Here is a 22792-nt window from a genome sequence, read left to right as displayed (position 1 = left end):
TGTCACAAGCCCGAGCATCACGTCGAGTCCTTCGAAGTCAACCATGCCAGCATCATGAATCGGACAGTCAGATCGAGCGATCACCTTCCTCTCGCTGGCACGAGCAAGGGTGCAGGCATGAACTTCAAGAGCCCGTATCACCACACTCTGATCCCCGACCCTCCGATGGATGCTGGGCATCTCTCTCCAGGTCTCGGCGCAGACAGTCCCATCTTGGCTCAGCTCAGCCCCAAGATTCGCGGCACCTCGCCTTCGCTCAGTCCCAACTTCAGTCCAAAGCCTGGTTTCACCGAATCTCTCAAGGCTAGGCTGAGCCTCTCTCGTAAATCGATGACAAGCTCGCCCGGTCTCGCGTCCAAGAACAGTACTCCCCTCAGCACCCTCCACCACTTCCCCAAGCCCAATGGCGACCGCTTCCACAACTTTGCAGACAGCGCGGATGTCGGCGATCCTGTCGCTGGCGATGCGACGCCCAAGGTCAAGTCCAGCCAGCCGGCCGAGACACCGGCGCGACCTTCCACGAGTCCACTATTGGGTCAGCAAGCCAACGAGGTCAGATTCGGGTTCAGTCCTGCCATCCTTTTCAATGGTCAGAAGATCGAGCCCACCGAGCCGCTGCGATTCAAAAAGCCTAGCTCTGCAGCTGGCCGTCTAGAAGGCTCGCCCCAGTCGCTCTACTCGGCTGCATCGCCTTCGCCCATGCTGCACACCAGTCAATGGGGTGTCAACCCCACCGTGGACGCACGTGAGGATGCCGTGGATCCATCTGAAGCGGTGTCGTCACCCCGCGTCGCCCAAGAGACTCCGTCTGGTGAGCAGATCGAGTTTGGCGTCACATCCTCACCTAGCATCTGCGGTCCTGCTGCTGCTCCAGCGCTAAACTTGAACCAGCCACAAGTCACGAGCGCCTCCACAAGCCCTGTAATGGGTGACACCACGCCGCGACCCGATTTGAGCTCTGATTCCAGCGCTCTGGCGCTCCAAGAAGAGGAGCTGGAATCGGAGCTTGAGCACCTTTCCTACCGTGACAGCATGATCAGTGTCGCCGCCTCCACCATCAGCATTATGAGCAACAGCACGTGCCTGTCGGACACCATGGGCGAAGATCTCGATCTTGCCGCCGATCGCCGGGCCAAGCTGCTTGCCAGTGTCCAGCAAAACGTGGCCAAGGCCAAAGCCAAGGACGCCAAGCGCGACAGCCAGGCTGCTCAACGCTACCGAAAATCGCAAATGTCGCAAACGTCGTCGCTTCGCAACATCCCTGAGGAGGTCTCTGGCGGTGTTCAGACCATGGGTCTCGGCCTATTCGAGAGCGAAGAGGAACGGGATGACGAGGAGAGGGAGACGCTGGAAGACAGTCCTAAGAGTGCTGTTGCTGAGCCCTACGCTTGTAAGAAGCTCAACGACCTCGTCCTCATGCCTCATACTGACAGCCGCCTTGTTGGACCTCTGACCCCTCCTTTGACACCCGTGGACGCGACTGCAACGCAAAAGCAGTCGAGACATGCACCCACGCCGTCGACGAGCTCTGCTTCTTCTGCTTCTTCGGCTGGCTCTGTTCCACGACGTGTCCGTCCATCAAGGGGTCAACTTGCACCCATTGACACAAACGCTGCCAACCGCCTTTCTCCTTACGGAGAGCAGCGGGATGGAGCATCCTCTCCGTCTTCGCTCAAACTGAGGCCACTGAGTCTGGCTGCTAGCCTGCACGGCGGCGACAGCAGCCCGATGAAGCGATTCGAGCGACCGGCGTTTTCGCCTGCGCTCCCTGCCAATTTCTCAAGCCCTGTGCCAGCCCACGTGTCGGGAGACCGATCGTCGCGATACAACGAAGAATGTCGTAGCTCGCGCTGCACCACGTACCGTCAGGGTGGCGTATTGCCCACTGTCAGCTCGAAAGGCGCGCTCGAGACGGGTCGAGCCGGTCACGCCGAGCCGTCGTTGACGCATTCGGACAGCAACACTTCGATGGGTTCGATTGCTTCTTCGTTAGGATCGTTCTCGAGGATAGGTCACTTCCCCAGCCCAGTCAAGTCGAGTTTCGGACATCATGGCTTGGGCAAGGCCATGGGCATGCGACACACGCTAGGCTCGCGAGGAAGCGTAATATCTGACGTACAAGATTTGCCCACTACCGGCATGATCGGCCGACTCGCTTACAAGACCAGTGATTTGTCCGTGGATAGCATGTGAAGGCCTTGCACATCGACCTGGACGAACATTTGCTTTAAGACCAAGTACAGTCTACACACACTCTTTCCCAGTCCCGTCGTGTCCTCTAACATTTTCTTTCGCTTAGCATCAGTGAAGCACCATCACAATCACCTCTCGTTCATCTCTCTACAGTATCTCGCTCCCTCTTTGCAACGACAGGTACTCAGCTAGCTGCTCGACGCGCAACGAGGACATCGCCAGGAGCAAGCCTCCATCGGGATCCGTCTCTCTTGCGTTCGGCATCTCGCTCGTACTCTCCCATACGCACACACCCTCTTGTTACCTTCCTTTGTTTCTCTCACTAAGGTCGCATCCTTCTTTCTACGGTTCGCGCTTTTATTCAGACTGTATCATATATGTCGCTCTTCCGGCAGGCCACGACAATCGCAATTGTTGTTACTTCTTGAATCTCGTATTCATCGTGCAGCGTGCTCGTGACGAATCAGTTACTGTATGAGTCAAGACGCAGTCGTAAGTCACGAGGCAAAACGCCAACCGAGCTGTTAGATTATATGTGTTTGGTTTAGTTCACACTTTTTAGGTCCTTTATAGTACTGCACGTGATCTGATAAAAAGACGGCCGATTTTGGCTCAGCGTCTGAGAGGCGGAAGAAAATATTCGGTTGCTGACTAGTATGTTGGCTTTCTGTGCTCGCGAGAGAGGCTGTCCTGCCTGGCCTTTCCTCGCTCCAGATTCAGCAATAGTTCGGCACGCAGCAACTGCAGGTTCAAACTGAGGTTTACGCTCTGTGCTCGTTGTGCGTGAAGACAGCGAATCTAGAAGCAACCTGAGTGGATGGGGTTGAGTTTTGAGAATTCGACTGAAGCGCTGTCTGCAGGCTTGATTTTTACGCATCCGGCACCACGACAGTCAAGCACAGTCGGATCAGGGAGAGGGAGTCGACCCAGTCACCATCACCGTTCGATCGTCCTTACAATCCTCAAGACTTCTTCACCCTCCGCCTTTTCATCACCTTATTCCCGTTCCGTCGTTCAAAATGGTAGGTGTCATCATACGTATGATGTGATGACAGCGACGAGCGACAAAGCACATTGGCATTGCAGCATCCGCAGCCGACATTCACTCTACGACCAGCATTCGGGTAGCGACAACGTGCAAACAATCAGCATACGAACAGCAGTACGACGACTATCGCGCATGTATTGCACATATGACTCGTGAAGTTTTGGAATCAGCTGGAAACAGGGAAACAGGCATATTCTGGAAGCCGTTGAGGCGTTTCTGATCACGGACATAGATCCAGCAGGACGTGCATCAGTCCATGCCGTCATGGCGTCTAAGAGGTCTAAAAGGGCTTGGGCACGGGAGACATCCGCGTATTCTTCAGGATGCATGTTTAGTTGTCTAGTATGCAATGGTGCTATCCACTGCCGTGATGATCACGTTTGACATACAGTAAATGAATCGCCAAGCCAACAGAACACAATACGAACATCGAAGACAACAAACCGCCATTTATCATGCTGCCAACTTTTGCAGTCCACGCCTAACGGCGCTTTCCGCTTGGCACCTCGTACGCACGACCTCGACATCAATGCAGCATCAAGTCCGTAGAGGACTGCGTGGAACATTGGTCGTACAACAGCTTGGATCTGAGCTTTAGACCGGCCACGGTTCCCAGAAAACATATCGTTACAAATGCAGCTGTTGGAACTGCGTGCATCAGCTATAACAACCTTTCCACGCAACTTTGCAGCCACGATTCATTCCATCGTCTCAGCACTGCGACCAACATCAACGCCATGCTCTGCCTGCATTGTCGCTCCATCGTTGCATCACTTTTTTCCAACTCTCCAACAACATAAACTGACCACCAGGCTTGCTCCACCACACCATGATCATGATCATTTCTCATCCTTGCAGGTTGTCAAGACGTTCGAGCTTCAGTCAAAGTCCAAGACGGACCTCACCAAGCAGCTCGAGGAGCTCAAGACTGAGCTGCTCAACCTTCGCGTCCAGAAGGTTGCTGGTGGTTCGTCGAGCAAGATCCTGCGCATCAACTCGCTGCGCAAGGACATTGCCCGTGTCCTCACCGTCATGAACCAGAAGCAGCGTGCCAACCTGCGCGAGTTCTACAAGGGCAAGAGCCAGATCCCTCTCGACCTGCGTGCCAAGAAGACCCGTGCTATCCGCCGCAAGCTCAACCAGGTAAGTGTTCTGAATAGAAGCCGTCACAGCTTAGTGTTGCAGCCAGAGAGCGGAGAGTGCAAGGACGGTTACAGGATGACATTCGCAGATTCGATCGCAGGCAAGGCACAAGGCACCGTTGGATTTCACCGGAGGCGTCTGCTTACGACTTGACAAACAGACGCCAGCGGCATCCTGGACGGAATCAGAAAGATCGTGACAAGGCAGGCAACTCGACGCAGTTTTGTGTTGCACCCACAGAAGCACCAACAAGGCTCTTGACCACCACGAGTCGCTACACGCAGTCATCCACATGAACAGCATCTAGTCGTTTGGCCAATCAGCGCATGCCCAGCCATGGACACGCGATCCAGCAACGTTTCGCCATGCGCTCCCAACGTGTCACCTCTCTGCTCCACACTGTACTGCTGCTGCGCTTCGTAAGCGGTTGAGACCTCATCCACTGACCTTGTTGCAACCCTTTTTTCCATGCATGGCACACAGCACGAGCGCACCCGCATCACCGAGCGTCAGCACAAGCGCGAGATCCACTTTGCCAACCGCAAGTACGTTCTCAAGGCATAAACTGTCGCTCTCTCTTCGCATGCATGTCTTCCTTTCTTTCTCGTTGAAAGCTATGATTCCGCGGAGCTTGCTGCTTCACCGAAAGGCTAGGTGGATTCTTCCGGATCGTAGTTGTGTTATACTAGCCTCGAGATTCGCTTGACCTCTTGAGTAAGAGGTTGCGCGCTTCTTTCATCATCATCATACACCCCAAAAATGCACACATGCCCAAACCCTCGCTTCACGGTGGCGAGCTATTGGGTGCTTCTCTCTTGACAAGTTGTGTGGAGTTTTCAGCGAGTCTGTCGGTGATCTAGATATTCGGGATGTATTGAGCCTTGTCCACTGATTAAGACACGCTCTTACTGCGTGTGTGTGGGTAGACTTTGTGACTCACGACTGTATCATGGTTGATTTTGAACGAGCGCAGTCTTTTAAGCCGCTGTGAACGTCACCTAATCTCGAATCACTTGATCAGGACGTTGAATACAAGACCGCTGACACACATTCCAGATTCATCTTGGTGCTTGTGAAACGCAGCAACCCGGTGACGAGGAGAGAGACTTCCTTTTCACTTGGGTCCTCTCCTTTCCTTTGACCAGCTGTGTGCAAAACGCGTCTTTGCTTTTACCATCACACCTTGACCGAACCGGCTTTAGGCGCTCGAGCTGGCCCAGAAGTCGGAGCTGCTCCAGAACGGTTACCACTAGTTGCGCCTCTATTGCCAGCACAATGGCATGGCAAATCAAAGTGAAATACGGAACACCATGAGATTGATGCAAAAAGTTGTCTCGCACGGGAATACAAAGGTCGAGTCGTGAGAATCCCTTGGTTAGGCTCCACCACTGGTGCGAAAAGCACAGGAGACGAAATGAGGACCGAAAGAGGATGAAGAATGTCAGCGAACGAACGATTGCAACGAGAGCATGTACTTCGACCACTGTTACGAATGGTCCAAAAAAGCCGGTATGGGGATTACCAGGCCAATCGAGAGGAGGCAAACTTACACAAGCTGCAGAGGTTGCCAAAGGGTTGTGCAACACGTAATAACGAACGAACAAGGATATGCGAAGCGATTGGATGGAGAAGCGGGACGAGACAAGAAGAGTTAGCAAAGATGTGCACAAATGGCCGAGCAACTGCTGTGTACGTACGATTGAGTGGATTGGAATGTGAATCTGTCCGATCCAAGGATATCCGTTGTAGCATCATATGAAGGTCGAAAGACAGAACGTGTCGACGTCAGTAAAAATCCTCATCCGTTTCCCTCGCCCGAACATCTTGCGCTCGTCCTCCCCGTACGAGCTACCGATCGACATGATTCCCGGGCCAGGATGCAGAGAGCAGCAGACTCTCTTGCGCATCAACGATGCTACTCGTGCTCGCATCTCTGCCACTGCACGTCGTTCCGATCTCAGAGTACGGTCCAAAGAGATGCGCGGTCGCTGTTGGCGTGCATACGTACAAGCTTGACAAAGTACCCGATGAAGCCCATGACGACAAAGCCCAATCCTACCGCTCTGCAGATTTGGATGTATTCTGTTGATTTCCACCGCCATCGAAGCCAAGCGCCAAAAGAGATCAATCCGTCAGTCATGTCTTGCAATACAAATCGCTTTGTTTTCCTTCACCCGCTTGCCAGCGTCCAACCGATGCTCTTTTGCTTTGGTGCTGAAGTCAGCTTCGCAACAATAGAGCTCGAGGTTTGCCTTTGGCGCAAGATTCAACGTGTTTGAGCGTGACTGAATGACCCACCTTTGCGATTCGGCTTTGTGCAACGGTTGACAAAGTGCGTTCCTTCGCGGAAGAAGTTCTGTGGGATCTCGACGAATTCCTTGATCGAGTCTGACATGGTTTCGGTATGCGTGTGCTGGCGAGGGTGGCTGTCGTTGAAACGAGAAGGATGTGGAAGCACAGGTAGTGATGGGGGTGGGCGGTCGATGACAGGTTCTCCAGAGGGTTTTGCGCCGTCAGATCTTCCAAGGCTCTCTCAATCACGAATGTGAATCACGAATCGTGAATGTGAGCAATGCGCCACGTCGGCGGCCAACCGCGAAGTGGAAGGGCCTTCAAGGCTTCTCCGCATCTGGCCACAAGAACACAAATCACGAATCACGAATCACGAATCACGAATCACGGTTACGGAAAATTACAATCATTGTTAGAAGGATAGCGTTAACATCAAAAGATGTGCGGCAAATTCTTGATTCGTGATTCGTGATTCACGCTTTGGGTCGGCGGAGCCGAGTGGATTCCGTGATTTTTTCGACCTTCACGCTTGGAAGAAAGCTACTTACATTCACGATTCACGATTACTTTGCTCGCCTTTGACTTGAACATACCGCATCATCGCCATCATATCACTTGATACAACGCTTTCTTCGCCCACACCAGTCGTCGATACAACAGTGGCAGCAAGCATGGCTTTGATCGGTCGCGCCAACCTGCGTACGGCGCTTCGCCTACCCACATTCTCCTCTTCTTCCTTTGCCTCAACCTCCGTCATTGCATCAACCAGCAAGCTCACTTTTCGTCCCAACTCAACCGACGCCTCTGCACCATCCTCGTCTTCCTCTTCCTCTTCTTCATACTCTTCCTCTTCCTCTTCCTCCTCCACCGCTTCCACCTCATCCGAAGCCGGCTCCCCCTCAGATGGATCTACGCCAGTCCGCTATAGCTACTTCGTTCCTCGCGTCGGAAAAACGCTTTCGTCCTTCCCCGTCTACACCGACGTTCGCAACGGCGGGACGCGGATCATGACCGAAGTTCGCAAGATTCAAGGCTCCGTCTCGGACCTGCAGACTGACCTCTCGCTGTTTCTCTCGGAAACATACACGCGCCAAGACGCCTCGCCCTTCAACCAGGTCAACAAGAAACCGTTGAGGCCCAAACCCGGTCGCAAGCTGTTGGATAGGACGGGCAACCCAACCTACTTGGATCCTGTACAGAGCGCCAAAGTCCAGTCAAGTGGCAAGTTGAAGATCCGTGGGAATCGAGTCAACGACGTCAAGGCGTTCTTGGAGAGCAGAGGGTTCTAGACCGTTTCACACGCACGCACATGTCTCTTCTCATCGCATTCAATCAAGCTTGCAAGTAGCCACACACTCCTGACCGTCAAAAGGCAAACCACGAAATGTGATAGAATTAGCGGATGTGTCCATGTGAACAAAAACATGTGAACAAAAAAGCATGATGGATGCTTCTGAAATCAATCAAAACCAGCACCTGAGCGCTGTTTTTTCCGCTTGTTCGCCTTGTTGTGTTTCTTGCTGTTCGACTGACCCTGCTGCTGTTGCGCACCGCCATTTCGAATCACCGAACCGTCGTTCGCGATCCTACCCTGAATAGCGGCAGTCGGCATGCCGGTCCTTCCCACGATCGTCGGTTTGGACGAAGCCATGGTTTCGAAAAACGCCGAGTCCAACGCCTTGGATTTAGCCGATTGACGTGGCACACCTGAGCCTTGGCGTTTCGTCAGCGCGGCAAGCTCGGTTTGAAGGTCCGCATCAAGGTCGTCCATGTCTGCAGCACCGCTGGTGGCATCGGCGTACTCGGCGAGGTTTGCGGCTGTAGACGCATTGTATTTGCGACCGGCGAGTGCTGCACGTGCACGTTCTCGTTGAGCTGCATTGTACAGATCCGCATCGATGCCAGGTGGTGGATGGCTGTAGAGCAGTTTGGCGTTGACATAGTCTTTGAGGACGTATCTCACTGCACGCGACTCGTCTGGGTTGCCCTGACCTTGACGCGTGTAGCCTCGGGCAACGGCGTAGGCGGTAAGCATCTCGAGACCGGTAGGTACACCGTTACCGCCCTCCTCTTCGGTTAGCGTCTCGATTCGGATACCGTAGGTGCCTTCGACGATATCTTTGGGAATCCTCTTGGCGACCAATTCTGCGGGCGCAGTGTACTCTCGCATCTGGTCAATAGGCAGCACGCCATCACAAACCAGTTCTGCTGACGTGGTGGCAAACTGCGGGAACACGAGACCGGGGCAATCACATAGTACCGTTGTGGGAGAGAGATGGATGGTCTGGAAGTGTTTCGTTTTGCCAGGGGTCGACGAGACCGACACCTTCTTTTCTCCGAGCAGCGCGTTGATGGTAGATGATTTACCGACGTTTGGATATCCGACAAGACCAACGACTAGTTTCGAGGGTGCCGGTTGGCCATCGATGGCAAAGTCGTCGAGAGAAGGTGCGCAAGCCATGAAGAGCTCCTCGAGTTCGAGCACGTTGAGCACGCGAGTTGGATCGTGAGTAGCGGGCATAGCAGCAGCGGCAGCGGCAGTGTCAACTGTGTTATCTTGTGCGGACGTCTTTTCGGCGACCAAACTGTCGCGAACAGCATCCTGTGAGTGGTCCAGCACACGGTCGCTGGCTTCTTGGCCGATCAGAGACTTAGCATCCTTGGCCGTTTCGTCGGCAGCAGCAGAGGATGCTTCCAGCTCACCATCAACATGTTTCTCCTCCTCTTCCTCCTCTTCCTCCTCGTCATCTTCGTCATCTTCGTCGTCGTCGTCGTCGTCATCTTGTGGCTCTGCGAGTTTGAGCTGCTCGAGGCGCAATCGCTCCTCTTCCTCTGCGCGGGCAAGCTGGATGGCAGCAGCATTGGCCGCACTGAAGAATGCATACTGAATGCCTTGTGCGTCAAAATAATCGGCCCAGTACTTTCTCTGCTCATCGTCTAGCAGATCGGCCTTGTTGATAAGGAGCAGATTCCTTCTAGGCCCCTTTTCCGCCGAGTGCTCTCCGAGGTATTCGATTCCGTTGGTGGAACCGATGCCGAGACTCGAGACATACTTTTCGAGATCCTCACATCGGAAGCGGAGCGGATTCCTCGCATCAACAATCTGCACTACGAGATGACTTCGCTCGATGACACGCCAGAGCTGACGCCACACCTCGAGGTTCCTCTCAAAGGGCGTGAGCACCAAACCAACGCCCTCCTGCAGCTCCGCGAGACCTCGCCTCCACTCGAGGAAGCCGTCCTTTTCGGCTCGTTCGAGCTGTGCACGAGTGGTTGCACTGGTCCATTCGGGACGTCTGGGAACACGCAGACGCTCCTTGTTCTGAACATGCTTTTTGAGTACCTCTTGCTCTTCCTGACCTGTAAGCAAGTAAGGGTTGTGGCGGGTTCGTTCGCGGTCGGGAGCCGTGATGATGGTTACGCCACCGTTCCTCCTCTCTGCAGTGAAATCGGCATCGGCCAAAGAGGCGGTGTTGAGAAACTCCTCAAGATCGCCCTGGTGGGTGACGGAACGAAGGTTGGACACAGAGCCGTAATTGTTGATATCGGTGGTGTGGAACTCGGTCTGGTTTCGTTGTTTTGCTTCTTTTGCCTTTCTGTTAAGGATGGCTCTTCCGAGACCGACGGTGTTTTTGGACTGAGCGAGCGGCATCTTGTTTCACGGCCCAGTTGGTATGATCGGAATGAATGGTTGATCAAAGACAAGCTGTATATCTCTAGTTCGCCAATCGGTGGCTACTTCGGCGATTCACGATTCACGATTTGTGTTTCTTCGTTTCTTGATAGCTTCGTTTGACTGAGCCGCTTTCGTGTTTGAGAACGCAGACTGGTGACTGTTCTGCTAACTTTGTTTTTTCGACAAGAAAAATGTCCACGGCAGGATGGTGAAATTTTTCCAATTATCCTCCACACTCACGACTCACACCTCTCGCGACCAAGTCGTGAGTGTGAGTTATCTGAGACCCTTTTCCATTTTTTTCGGGGAGTTTGATTCACGATTTCTCGGTTGTTTCGCGGATCAGCTTCGCGGTCTGCAGTTGCGCTTTTTCTCTTCTCTCTCTGTGGCTTGTCATGCAGCAATCACGAATTGTTAATTCTTCCAGCGGGACCACCATCTCGAACACCTCCAACGCACTACATCGACGGATATGGATCCAACACTCAAGCTGCTCACACTCATCAATGTGAGTGCGGCTCGACCGGGCAAGCGACAGCGCTCGTCCAATCTCACCCATTACGACAAGATCACTCGCAAAGCTGCAGCCGCTCAGCAAGCAACCGCTTCCACTTCCACGGTTGTCGCAACCTCGGCCACTTCACCTTCAAAACGCAGCAAGGTCGCTATGGTATCAGATGGCTCTACTTCATCTCCAGCAAACGCACAGGATGGTGCTGAGCTGGTAGGCGAAGACTCGGACGAGGACGAGGAGGATGCCGCTACAGCCTCCTCTTTCTCATCGAGCAAGCAGCAAAAGCAGAAGCAGTCCACAGCGTTCGACGCCCACTTTGGTTCGGATGGCCCTCACGCGCAAATCGTCTCCAAGCTTCCCGAATCCGTCACATCGCTTACGTGGTCCACTTCTCGGTCTACTCTTCCAGCACTCGCAACGCAGATCGCTACTTCGACACCTTCGATTCCGGACTTTGATGCGCGGCAGTACCGCGGTCAGCCCCAAGTCAAAGTGCTCGAAGCTTTCAATGCATTCACTGCCAAAAAGTACACGGCGCCAACACCGCTCCACAAAGCGCTCGCGACTACGCTGGCAAGCTACGCCGATTTCTGCGATGCCAACGTCGCACTCAACGATCGACCGCAGTACCGACAGGTGCTTGCCATGCATGCCATGTCGCATATTGCAAAGACGCGTCGTCGCGTGCTCAAGAACAACGAGAAACTCGCCAAGCTCGCTGCTGCCAACAGCGCTTCCACCGATAGCGACGATTTGGATCTTCGCGATCAGGGTTTCACCCGACCCAAAGTGCTCATTCTGCTTCCCTTCCGTAACTCAGCGCTCGAATGGGTCGACCTGCTGACCAAATTCAGCCTGTGCTCTCAGGTCGACAACAAATCTCGTTTCTCGAAAGAATACGACCTCCCAGAAGGAGCGGTCGACAAGCTCGCCGATCCTGCCGTCGCGGCCAAATACCCGCAAGACCACATCGCCAATTTTGCAGGCAACATCGATGACTCGTTCAAGCTCGGGCTCAAAGTCACCCGCAAAAGTCTCAAACTCTTTTCTGGATTTTACGATTCCGATGTGATCGTCGCTTCTCCGCTCGGATTGAGGTTGGGCATCGAAAAGGACAAAGGCGATAGCGATTTCCTGTCCAGCATCGAGATGCTGATTGTTGATCAAACCGATGTGATCAGCATGCAGAATTGGGAGCATCTGGAATTTGTCATGGAGAGGCTGAACCAGATTCCTCGACAGAGCAGGGATACAGATTTCTCGAGGGTGAAGCAATTCTACCTTGATAATCGAGCGGCAATGTTTAGGCAGACAGTGCTGCTTTCAGCGTACGACTTCCCGTCGCTGCGATCGGTCTACAATCATAAGCTGAACAATATTGCCGGTAAGATCCGGACCATCGCATCTACCAGCGAGACTCAAGCAGAGATGAGTCGAGTTGTTTCTGGCGTTCGACACATGTTCAGCCGATTTGAAGCTGCCAATCCTCACGCCGAACCCGACCTGCGTTTTGCCCACTTTACCAACAAAACGCTCCAACAATTGAGCAAATCCGCGATTGCCAGCAGTCACACGCTCATCGTCGTACCCAGCTACTTTGACTTTGTCCGTCTCGACGCGTTCCTGCGCGAGCACAACGAGAAACGCAAACCGGGCCAAACTGCCAACCTTTCGTACACAAGCATCTCCGAGTACTCGAGTCCCAAGGACATCCGTCGCGCAAGAGAAAGCTTCTTCAGCGCCAAAAAGCGCTTCCTACTCTTGACGGAGCGAGCGCATTTCTACCGCAGATTCAAGTTGCGAGGCGTCCAGACCGTCGTCTTCTACCAACTGCCCCAGAACGCCAGATTCTTTTCCGAAGTCTTGGAATTCCCGTTCGTCACAAAAGCCGATTTGGCCAAGGGCAGAGGAGATGCGCATGACGACGAACAAGAAATCGATCCGAATCAAGTGTCGACGTACGTTGTGTATAGCAAGTACGACTTGATGGCGCTGGAAAAGGTAGTGGGTAGCGAACAGGCAAAGCAGATGGTGGTGGCAGATAAGGCCACATGGAAATTTGTCTAAATCGTCGTCAGTGTGTAGCGATAAGCAACAGGCGTGAGCTGTGACGAGACAGGCGTGCCGAGTGGTAATCACGAATGTCATACATTCTTCTGTACAAAGGTTATTCAAAGTCCAGATGAAATCAATCCCATTATCTGAAGCAGCATTCGTGATTCTTGTCGGCCATCTATCGGACCAGCCTCATCGTGAGAGCAGCGCACTAAGACGCTGCGAACGAGCCACGACGTGACGAGGAACGGTCTCGCGCACCTGTCTCCACATCTCTCGCTCCACCTCTTCCACTCCTCGAACCGAGCTTCGAGACAGGCGGTCGAACAAGACTGTAACCACGTCGCACAGCAACATCTCCACCAGTCCTTGGTAAAGCTTGGCCAACGCTGTGGTCGCTTGGCCATCTGCAGCGGAGAGACTGGCAACGCGAGACCAGCTGGACAGGTTGTTCAGCAAGCAATCAACCACTTGCTGTGCTATCTCCTTTGCCGCTTCGATCCTGTCCGAATCACTGGTGGCGGCCGTCGCTGTGGAAGGAAGCTGCATAACCTCGCTCAAGTGTTCGATTTCAACTCTGAACACCGACAAGAACGCCTCTACCAGACTCACACTCGTCGCATTTTCCGCGCCCAACACCGTCTGCACCAGATCCACCGCTTCCACAGCTTGCCCAGTCTGCTCCGCTGACCACGGCGAGAATGCACCTCGACTCAGCTCGATCAAATGCTTCACCAGAACGTTGGATATCAGCGATGACAGAACTTCATCATCCCCCGCTGCAAGCTCTCCTGTAGTGACTCGTGCGCGATCGGTGTAATCAGAAGCACCAGTGAACCACCCGAAATGAGCAATCGTAGCCGCACCTTCTCGCCACGCACTCTGCTTTGGCTCTGACGCCCGTTGTAGCGCGGACCAAGGAACGAGTTCGAGTCGAGCGTAAAACTCCCATATCTGAGCGAGCGAGAGTCCACCCCATACCTGTGCGTATTCTTCCGGGTATAGTCGTCGCCATTCTTGAAAGCGCGAAACGATGCTTCGTGGGTGCAAATCCGCAGTAATGTTGCGGTTGGAGACGAATGGAAGCGTGGGAATCATGGTGCTGGTGGTGTCGGCAGCGCGACAGGCAGGATCGAGGTATTCAGGTGCTTGAACGTCTGCAAAGATCGATGAGAGATTGGAGACAATCTCCCGTTGGGCCAGGGTGAAGGATAGCTCGTCGGCCGGCGAGAGATGGTCCAGTTGCGAAACACTGAGCGTCTGCGTTTCGACAGGAGCATCATCGGTTGTGTCCATGCTTGGATCCGCTTGGTTCTCCCTAGGATCCACTACAGCGCTTTTAGTGGGAACAATGTCGAGGCAAATTTTCAGCTTGTTATCGAGCCAATTTGCCCGAATGCTGCTCAATATCCTGTTCCGCCTCCTCAGCAACTCCAACGCCTGCACCTCAACTTCTTCCAATTTCGCCACTTTTTCCTCCATGAACCGGGCCAAGCTGGCCACAAACTCATCGAGCTCATTGAACCAGCTCGCCTTATCTTCTACCACCGCCACATCCAGCTTGTTTTCCTTCTCCGTCGCCTCGATTGTCTCCAACTCGTTCGCTGCCGAGTCGATCACACTTGTAGATGCGGCAATACTCTGTTCCAATGCACGCAGAGTGAGTTCCAGCCGCGTAGAACAAGTGCCGACCGATGGCAACGGTATCGATGCTGGTATCGGTGCCGGTCGGAAGGGAGAGGCCTCTCGAGACTGAGGATGTGATGTCTGCGTACGTCGCAACTGCGCCCGTTCCCACTCTTGCTCATCTTCATCCATCTCTTCCAGCCCGCCCAGATCTTCGTCGATATCGCCCTGCACAGCAGCTTCCATCTCCCGTCTTTGACGCTCCTCCCACTCCCTTGTTGCCTTTTCGCCGATGGGAATGCGTTCGGTTGCACCGGTGAATTCGGCAAACTCGTCTTCGCCGTCGCCTAGTTCGTCTTCCTCCCGCTGCAGACGTGAATGTGGATGTGGGCCGTTGTCGACCTCCATGCCGTTGTACATCTTCAGTGCAGAGGATGACTTGGAGAAAGGTTCGAGTGGTATAAAGTCATCAGACTTGGTGGTCAAGGCGGCAGCACGAAGCTTTGGTCGTTTCTCCTTGGCTGCGCGGATGACGCGCTCGCTGGGAATAGCATTATGAGCAAAGTCTGCGGCGAATTTGGCCCTTGCAAGCGCATCGTCTGCATGGTCTTTGAGAGCTATACGAGAGGTTTGCGCGACCATGGGAACGTCGATGCGCGTGCCTGGGCCGGTTGACTGGGTGGTAGCAGGACTGACAGTTCGAGGGCGTGTTGTGGGCGTGGATGAACGTAGCTCCTCGAGGTAGTTGGATGTATACAGATTGGATGATGGGGTGCCAGATGGTGACTCTGCTGCGTCTGCGAGTTGTGCTTGAAATGAGGTAGGACGTAGAGGAGTCGATCGTTTTGGTGTATCTGATGATGCTGTCGAGAGCGATGAGCCCTCAGCTCTCCTGGCCTGCTTGCCAGCCATGCTGAGCTTTGAGCGTCGGATTTCAAAAGTGTCATCGCTGTCGGCAGCATCATCGTCGTACATCGAAATTCCTCTTGATTGCTGTTTAGATATTGATCCTGACATTCTTTCTGTGGCATATCTGCTTGAGCTTGCTGCTGCTGAAGAAGAGAACGATGTCCCTTTTGCACCCTTTGTTCGCGCCCGAAAGACAACGCTCGAAGCATCTGTGCTTTCCTCTTTGTCATCTTCATGTGCATCAATCCCTGTCAAAGAGCGATGCGGAGTCGTAGGGGCAGCTCCTATCGTCACACTGGTCGCTTGAGCGTTTCCATTTACCGCCAACCGCCTAGTGGAACCATTTGATGCTCCAGCCACCGCATCTGATTCATCGTCGTAGGTGGCGGTGGTAATCGAAGCTGAACCTCTCGGTTTGCTTCTCTTGACAAAATTGGCGTCATCTTTCATGTTGGTACGTGTGGTATCAGCATGAGGCTGGCCTTGAGAACTTGTGGTGTGATAGCGCAATCAGAACAGACGTGGAAGAGTCCAAGAAACAGCTCAGTTCCAGAAACTTTGTCCTCCACTCACGACTGCTCGATTTCCGGATCCCGAAATTTCTCAATAAACCCTGAACGACCCTTCTGCTAACTTAATCGTGAATCACGAATCGTGAATACAACCTCGCGCAAACTGATAGAACACGGCGTTGCAGCAACGACAAGTCACAACGCTAAACATGGATGCGAATAGAGATACAAATACATATTCGTTGCCCCTGAGTGCTGGAATTGATAAGGAAAGCGACAGGATCAAGTCGTCGTTTGCGCTTTCTTGTGAGCGCATTTTTGCCTCACGCCTTCTTTTTGAGCTTCAACTTGAGCCCTGGTGTCGGAGCACCGCTCCCAGGCGCGGGACTCTGCGACGGAATTGGAGAGTCGACTGGCGTTTGTGCTGCCGGTGTCATGGGCGTCATAGGCCCGGCACTCGCGATTCCAATGCCCATACCCATACCAGGACCAAAGAAGCCTCCGCCGCTGGCGAGATGCGGCATTCCTGGCCTGGCTCCACTCGCCGGCGTACCTGGCGTACCTGGTCCACCGCTGCCAGCAGCCCCACCTGCCCCATTCTTACCACCATCCTTGGGGAACATGGGGCAAGACGTATTCGTTGACATGTGACCAACCTCTCCACATCGACCACAGCGTCGCTTGGTATCAGTCTTGTTGAGCAAGCTTTTGTAACCACCTGGAATTGCCAGACCTTCGGCAGCAGCTTTGGCATTCTTGCGCTGAATACGTCGCTCCTGGTTCTTCTTGCGCTGCGCGAGCTCCTCCTGCAGTCGCTTCATACGGGCCATGTCGATCGCCGCGTCACCGGTAGGTAGCAAATCTTCAGTTGCAATGGCTTCGTCCTCGATCTTTTTACGTTGTGTGAGGTAGGCGTTGATGACGGCGGGATCCCGCACCATCTCGCGCTGCCATTTGCCGTTGATGAAGCGACGGATGCGAAGCACCTTGGTCGATTTCTCACCATCACCATTGACGGTACTCATAGTGCTGGGACTTCGATCACGGCGCACAGATTCGCCTCGACCACCGCCGCGTGCATCCGGCCTGGCACCACCATTGGCTTGCAGAAGTGCGCGGCGTTCGTCCTCCGCTGTCAATTTGGGTGGCACTGGATTAGAGAGCGAGCGGCACTGCGCATTCCAGATGCGGTCGATCTCCGATCGATAGACAGCCTGCTGTTCAGCAACACTGTATTTGTGACCAGACTTGCTCTTTGCCTCTGCTTCCGCTTGTGCAAGCCTCTCCTCGGCATCTTCGTCAGCTCGCAGGAAGATTTCCTTCATCGAGACACGGATGAAGCTGAAAGCCTCGCCACGACCGGTGGGATCACCATCACCGTGCAATTTGAGCATAGCCTTGCCCTGGGTCGCGTTGATGAAATTCTTGCTGGTGATCCAGGGCGCGAGCAGCTGCTCGATGTCCATTTTGCTTTCGTCGTCATCGTCTCCCTCGGCGGTGTTGGTGTAACCACAGTCCAGCAAGTGTCGCTGACCGACTTGCATGCTTTCGGCGAGGCAGATGTTCTCCGGTGGCAGCATCTTGAGCAGCTCAGCCTCTTCGGGGACGACAATGTGCGGCTTGAGCTTCCAGAAGCCTTGATTGACGTCGCCTGCCTTGCGATTGTACTCCATAAACTCCTTGAGCCTCTGTCGCATTTGTAGCTCGTTCTGATCAGGGAAGTAGCGCATGAGACGGTGGATCTTGATTCGCTGACGCTGGCTCTTCTGGATGAGCTTGTAGGCAATCATCTGGAGGCGATACTTAATGTTGTTGGTTATGAGACGTGCGTGCGGGCCGGGGATCGGCTGAACAGGGTACGTTTGACCCACGACAAAGAGGTTGCGAATTTCTCGCAGATAATAGCGAATCTCGTTCTTGGTGGTGCTTCGAATAAGGAGGAAATCGGTGTGTGCCGGCTTGTGGCGGAAGAGGGGCGCGCGAATCATGTTGTTGTACAAGGTCGGCTGTACCTGTCCTCGCTCGATGTTGCCAAACTTCATAAACGGCGACTCGTCGGCTACATCTAACAAGTAAGGCTCACCAATGTCCATCTTGGGCACATGCTCGTCCTTGGCATCCTTCTTGCGGTAGTAGTTGACCAGCAGACTGCCCATACCGATCTTGGACAGCAGCGGCGGATACTCTTCCGAGTACTCGTACAACACGTAGGGGCCGGTGTCTTTAAGTGTGAGATCGCGAGTGGTGCGGAGCATCTCATTTGGATCCTTGGCTTTGCGTGCACCGGCGCCTTCCTTCTTCTTCTTGGACGAGATAGTCTTGGAAAAGTGAAGGGGCATGTTGGTGGGGAACTGCATAGCGGGGCGGTGAAAGGATCTGGCTTCGGCCTTTGTGAGTTTGGTCTTGTACCATGGAAGCTGTAGCTTGATGGCAGGCCAGGCATGCTGAACGACGAGCTTTCCGAGCGTCTGTCGGACACGCTGGCGGTGCTCGCGAGTCTGTTCATAGAATTTGTCGTTAGATAAGTTGAGAGGATCGAGCTCTGCCTGACGTCGCGCGAGGTCTCGTTGGGCGGCTGCGGATACAACAGGCGCATCGGCGCGCAGCAGAGAGTTTTGCTTTGTCTTTGGCCCAAGATCTTCTTCGAGCATCATTTGAGGGTCGTTCATGTCGAGAACGAGCTTGTCAAAAGCCTCAAAGGGTGTTTGTGCATCCCAAATGATGCCGCGAGTCCATGTACCTCGGAAGAGGTCGTGATTGAATGGTTTGTCCACGGCTGGCGCGGCTTGCGTCGGGGCGAGGTGCGGTTGTGAAGCGGATTGACTTTCAGTCTCATCAACCTGTATGGATGTTACAGCAAGAGATCGACTGTGCAAAGGTACATCCCAGACGATGCGATCTTCCCAATCATCGAGCTCGACCGGCGCCAAGACAGCGTTACCTTTGTCTGCCTTGACCCCGGGCGTCGAGATAACGGCAAGCTCGATGTCTTCCGTTGCAAATTCTGCCTGGCCAGCTCTTGCTGCCGTGCTCTCAAGCTCACGAGTGAGAGTGGAGAGGATGGGAGTATGGTGCGGACGCAGTGAGGATGATCGGATTAACTCTTCACGAGTCGACTTGGGGACCGGCAACTCGTCTTCAGCTATGATATGAAACCTGGCTGCGGTCGAGCCAAGTTTGCGCTTTTTGGGTGGACGAGTGGCGAAGAGCTCGGTGAAGTTGAGGATCTTTCCGGGTTCAAAGTCGGGAAAATGTTGTCGGACTTCTTCCATATCGACATAGGGACGCGAGGGCGGTGCGCCGGTGATGTACGGTTGATGAGACGGCTGCGACGGTGGTTGAGGGGAATCCAGTCTTGGACTGCGAGCCGAAGGTAATGCAAGTGATGGAAGGGTCGACGACACAGTGCTGGATGACGTAGGCAAGGGCGCGGATAGCAACGCCATATCGCGTTCGTCGTCACGTTCTTCCTTGACTTTGATTATCCCAGCGCCGAAACGAGAAAAGTCGTTGGTTTGTATAGCATGGCCATTAAGCTGTATTCGAGAGGGCTGTTGGGAAAGCGGGACATCTTCTTCCTCATCGCTGTCATCAAAGTCGTCGTCCTCTCCTCGCAGCGGCGCTCTAGGCTGTTCGAGCTGCGCTAGACCTTGGCGATAGTACCTGTCGAGCTCTGCTCTTTCCTCCGAGTCACGCTCACTTGCAAGCTCTCTCCGCATCTCGTCGTCGACTTCAGTCTCCCAGTCCTTTGTTGAGGAGCCATTGCGGCGATATGAATCACCGAGGTCATCGTCATCGTCTGCGAAGCGGTCATTGTAGATATCCTCCTGTTTGATCCTGCCACTGCCAGATGCGATGCCGAGACGTTCGAGGTCGGACTGGTGCTGTTCGTCGATGCCGAGGTCGCGAAGCACGTTGCCTAGCGCAAGACCGCCAAGGTGAAGGGCCGCATTCTGTTCATCCTCCATGATGGTCAGAAGCTGCACCTCTCGTCCAATCTCAACTCAGACGATGCCAATGACAATGTCAAGTCGTATGCCTAAGTACCGGACTAACTTTGCCCGAGTGAAGACGCTTTCGAGTGCGCCTCAGAAGATCCACATGAGTAGTACTGGCGAAGGTCAGCAGTTGCAATGCTTAAGGTGGGTAGGTGGATGTGGGAGTGAAGAGAGTGTGACTGATCACCAGACGTTTTCAATGGGCGAGGCACCAGATGAGCGAGCATCCGAATGCCGAAGTTCTGGCCTCGACTCGTGACTGGACTGCGCAAGCTGACGCTCCTTTTATGCCTCTGAAATCAGACCGATCGACTCGATCTTGAATCCGAAAGTGCCGATTTATCGAAATCGTCTGAGCAGCAAAGCGAAGAACTCACGACTCGTGACTAATCGTGATTCGTAATTCACGATTGCTTCTCAGAAAGCGCACAAATAATCAGGAATGTCAAAATCCATATTCGTGATTCACAATTCTCCACCTTACTTCAGCCTTCACGTTTCTTCTTGGCTCATCATCCTACTGTTGCCGGATCGACATTCAAAATATTGCTCTCCGCCATCGTCCCAAGGCCTTTTCCTCAACACAGCATAGCGTCAAAGAAGCCCACGCTTTGCGATTATCGCTTGCAAGCAGCCTCACGGTTTCTCCAAAACAGTCCCTTGCTGCTCGGCACTATTGCTGTTCCGCCGAGAATCGAATCTCCGCGTGAAAAGAAAAGGATCTTGGACATCATCCCTGCGCACCGTCTCAAGCCCAGATTTGGGTCCACATGCGTGCAGACTAAGAACAGAGTCCAGACCCGGCTCGTTTCGCTCTCCCACTGTCCTGGCACGGCCACCGCGCTTGGGGCTAGTGGCGTTGGCCACCCTCTTCCTCACGACCATGCGGTATCACATCCTCGGCGTAGGGTCTATTGGATCGCTGATAGCATTCCATCTCAAGCGTTCCGTCAAGCTTCAGCGTCAGCTTCTTCGAGCGGGACCCTCATCCTCCAAATCACGGCGAGAGCTTCTTCTCTCCAACCTGTCTAACCAGCGTCCGCCATCAAATCAAGGCACCATTGTCTCCTCGCTCAGCTTACCGCCTTATGTCCGGTCCAATCTCCCAGATCCTCAGCAGACCTCGGTCACGTTGCATCTGCGCAAAAAGGCTTTTGGTAAGCAAGCACAGAAACGATACCTCAACTCGATCGTGGTAGAGCAAGATGGCGTTAGAGACATCGAAGGTGGATTTCAAACCGATTTCAGTTCGAGTGCCACCGATATACTCACTTCGATGGTGCGTCGCAATCGAGCGAATCAGGTCGACATGCATGATGATGAACAAATGGAATCAGATCGATTTTTTATATCGCGTACGCAAACCGGATCCTCATCAGCAGAACCACCTTCGATGCACGAGCAAACTTCGTCCCGAACTCCACTACCTGATCACGATGGCGGCATTTCGCTTATTTCAACCCTGGAGGGAACGTATTCTCAACCACGCGCTAGCCCAATCGACAGCTTGATTGTCACGACCAAATGCGATTCAACCCTCTCAGCGATAGAAAGTCTTCGACATCGTCTTCATCCATGGTCAACCATTGTACTGCTGCAGAATGGCATGGGTGTGCTCGATACACTGTTCGATACGTTCTTCAAGGATCCCGAACAGAGGCCAAATTTCGTACTTGCTTCGACTACCCACGGGTGTTGGCGAAAGGGACCGTTAGACATAGTGCATGCTAGCGCCGGGGCGTTGCATTTCAGTATCGTGCCTAGCGGCCGTTCAGGGCCGAACGGGTTCGAGGCGGACAGAGTACCCTTCGGACAGACGATTGCGCCGGTGCAACGGGGGTTGCTGACAACAAGCGGATTGGGATCGAGCAAGAAGGCGAAAGGCTGGGAGCGTTTTGCCCCGGATCCGGACTCCAATCCGGTCGAAGAGATACACGATCCAGATGCCCCTTCCAACAAGCTGTCGATTACCAACATTGCCGATCAGCCCAATCTTCGCACCCTCCGAGCCACGGTTGCAGCACTTCTCTCTCTGCCGCTCAATGTTGAGTGGGAGCCCATCCGAGCATTTCAGCTACGCGCGTTACGCAAGCTCGTCATTAATGCGTGCATCAACCCGCTCACCGCCCTCGCCGACTGCAAGAACGGAGACCTCTTTGGCAACCCAGCTGCAATGGATGCCATGTGGTCCATTTGCCTCGAAGCAGGCATGGTGCTGGAAGCACAAGTGCGCGAACACCTGTCCCCCTCCAACAACCCGTCCATCTCCAATTCACCAGCGACTTTGTCAACAGAAGATCTCATTCTTCTTTCGACAGAAACGGGTGAACCCATGTTGAATCCTAGCTTGACACCTCAGGCCCTATTTCAAGAGGTGCAGCGAGTTGCTCGCCTCACCGCTGCCAACTGGTCTTCCATGCACAGCGATCTTAAAAACCGCAGAGGCAGCACTGAGATCGATTACATCAATGGATACATCTCGGCATTGGGTAGAGGCTATAATATCGATACTACAGCTAACGATCTGTTGACAAATTTGATCAAATTGAAGACAACAAGGGTCACCGGATCGGGCAGATTGTAAGGGCTTGGAAAATGTCATGTATCATCATCACAATCGTGAATCACGAATGCAAAAACACTCTTCGTCACTCTGACATATGAGACAAACCTCGAAAGGTGAATGCAAGTCATGAGTCGGCGAGTTTTGTGAGCATGCGATGGAACGTGTGAGAATAGTATGTCGTTGATCCATTACTTCTATTCGCCAAGATGAGACACAATACACTTGCTACCAAAGCAGCTTCTTCTTACGCTGCTCCGGAC

At 53.6% G+C, this 22792-nt stretch overlaps 9 protein-coding genes across 9 annotated transcripts in view; 5 read left to right on the top strand and 4 right to left on the bottom strand.

Annotated features, from left to right (window-relative positions):
• UMAG_15024 (uncharacterized protein) overlaps positions 1–2193 on the top strand; it is a gene marked incomplete at both ends in the record, with an annotated part of 4128 nt that extends 1935 nt beyond the window's left edge. Inside the window, one exon of the mRNA XM_011388555.1 lies at positions 55–2193. Within this exon, the coding sequence (XP_011386857.1) occupies positions 55–2193 (2139 nt within the window). The remainder of the gene's footprint in view (positions 1–54) is intronic.
• A 1019-nt stretch (positions 2194–3212) lies between these two features.
• On the top strand, positions 3213–4948 carry UMAG_11625 (60S ribosomal protein uL29; the record flags this gene model as incomplete). Its single annotated transcript, XM_011388497.1, has 3 exons — positions 3213–3221; positions 4100–4384; positions 4868–4948. The coding sequence occupies 3 exons, from the start codon at positions 3213–3215 to the stop codon at positions 4946–4948; spliced, it is 375 nt and encodes a 124-aa protein (XP_011386799.1).
• Positions 4949–5759: 811 nt separating this feature from the next.
• Positions 5760–6779, bottom strand: UMAG_11624 (translocon subunit SSS1; the record flags this gene model as incomplete). The annotated part of the gene is made up of 5 exons (XM_011388496.1): positions 5760–5772; positions 5935–5939; positions 6082–6105; positions 6393–6466; positions 6683–6779. 5 exons carry the CDS (start codon positions 6777–6779, stop codon positions 5760–5762), a joined length of 213 nt encoding a protein of 70 aa, XP_011386798.1.
• A 568-nt stretch (positions 6780–7347) lies between these two features.
• UMAG_00745 (mitochondrial 54S ribosomal protein mL49) lies at positions 7348–7965 on the top strand (the record flags this gene model as incomplete). Its single annotated transcript, XM_011388224.1, has 1 exon — positions 7348–7965. The coding sequence occupies one exon, from the start codon at positions 7348–7350 to the stop codon at positions 7963–7965; it is 618 nt and encodes a 205-aa protein (XP_011386526.1).
• Positions 7966–8135: 170 nt separating this feature from the next.
• Positions 8136–10328, bottom strand: UMAG_11623 (putative 60S ribosomal biogenesis GTPase subunit; the record flags this gene model as incomplete). The annotated part of the gene is made up of 1 exon (XM_011388495.1): positions 8136–10328. One exon carries the CDS (start codon positions 10326–10328, stop codon positions 8136–8138), a length of 2193 nt encoding a protein of 730 aa, XP_011386797.1.
• Positions 10329–10824: 496 nt separating this feature from the next.
• Positions 10825–12933, top strand: UMAG_00743 (rRNA-binding ribosome biosynthesis protein UTP25; the record flags this gene model as incomplete). Its single annotated transcript, XM_011388223.1, has 1 exon — positions 10825–12933. One exon carries the CDS (start codon positions 10825–10827, stop codon positions 12931–12933), a length of 2109 nt encoding a protein of 702 aa, XP_011386525.1.
• Positions 12934–13113: 180 nt separating this feature from the next.
• UMAG_00742 (uncharacterized protein) lies at positions 13114–15906 on the bottom strand (the record flags this gene model as incomplete). The annotated part of the gene is made up of 1 exon (XM_011388222.1): positions 13114–15906. The coding sequence occupies one exon, from the start codon at positions 15904–15906 to the stop codon at positions 13114–13116; it is 2793 nt and encodes a 930-aa protein (XP_011386524.1).
• Positions 15907–16291: 385 nt separating this feature from the next.
• On the bottom strand, positions 16292–19936 carry UMAG_00741 (histone acetyltransferase; the record flags this gene model as incomplete). The annotated part of the gene is made up of 1 exon (XM_011388221.1): positions 16292–19936. One exon carries the CDS (start codon positions 19934–19936, stop codon positions 16292–16294), a length of 3645 nt encoding a protein of 1214 aa, XP_011386523.1.
• Positions 19937–20849: 913 nt separating this feature from the next.
• Positions 20850–22550, top strand: UMAG_00740 (2-dehydropantoate 2-reductase PAN5; the record flags this gene model as incomplete). The annotated part of the gene is made up of 1 exon (XM_011388220.1): positions 20850–22550. The coding sequence occupies one exon, from the start codon at positions 20850–20852 to the stop codon at positions 22548–22550; it is 1701 nt and encodes a 566-aa protein (XP_011386522.1).
• Positions 22551–22792: the final 242 nt, after the last annotated feature.

This window comes from Mycosarcoma maydis, chromosome 1 (assembly GCF_000328475.2).
Source record: "Mycosarcoma maydis chromosome 1, whole genome shotgun sequence".
NCBI classification, from domain to species: domain Eukaryota; kingdom Fungi; phylum Basidiomycota; class Ustilaginomycetes; order Ustilaginales; genus Mycosarcoma; species Mycosarcoma maydis.
Note: the sequence above shows the minus strand (reverse complement) of the source record. Positions and strands in the feature narration are given on the sequence as shown.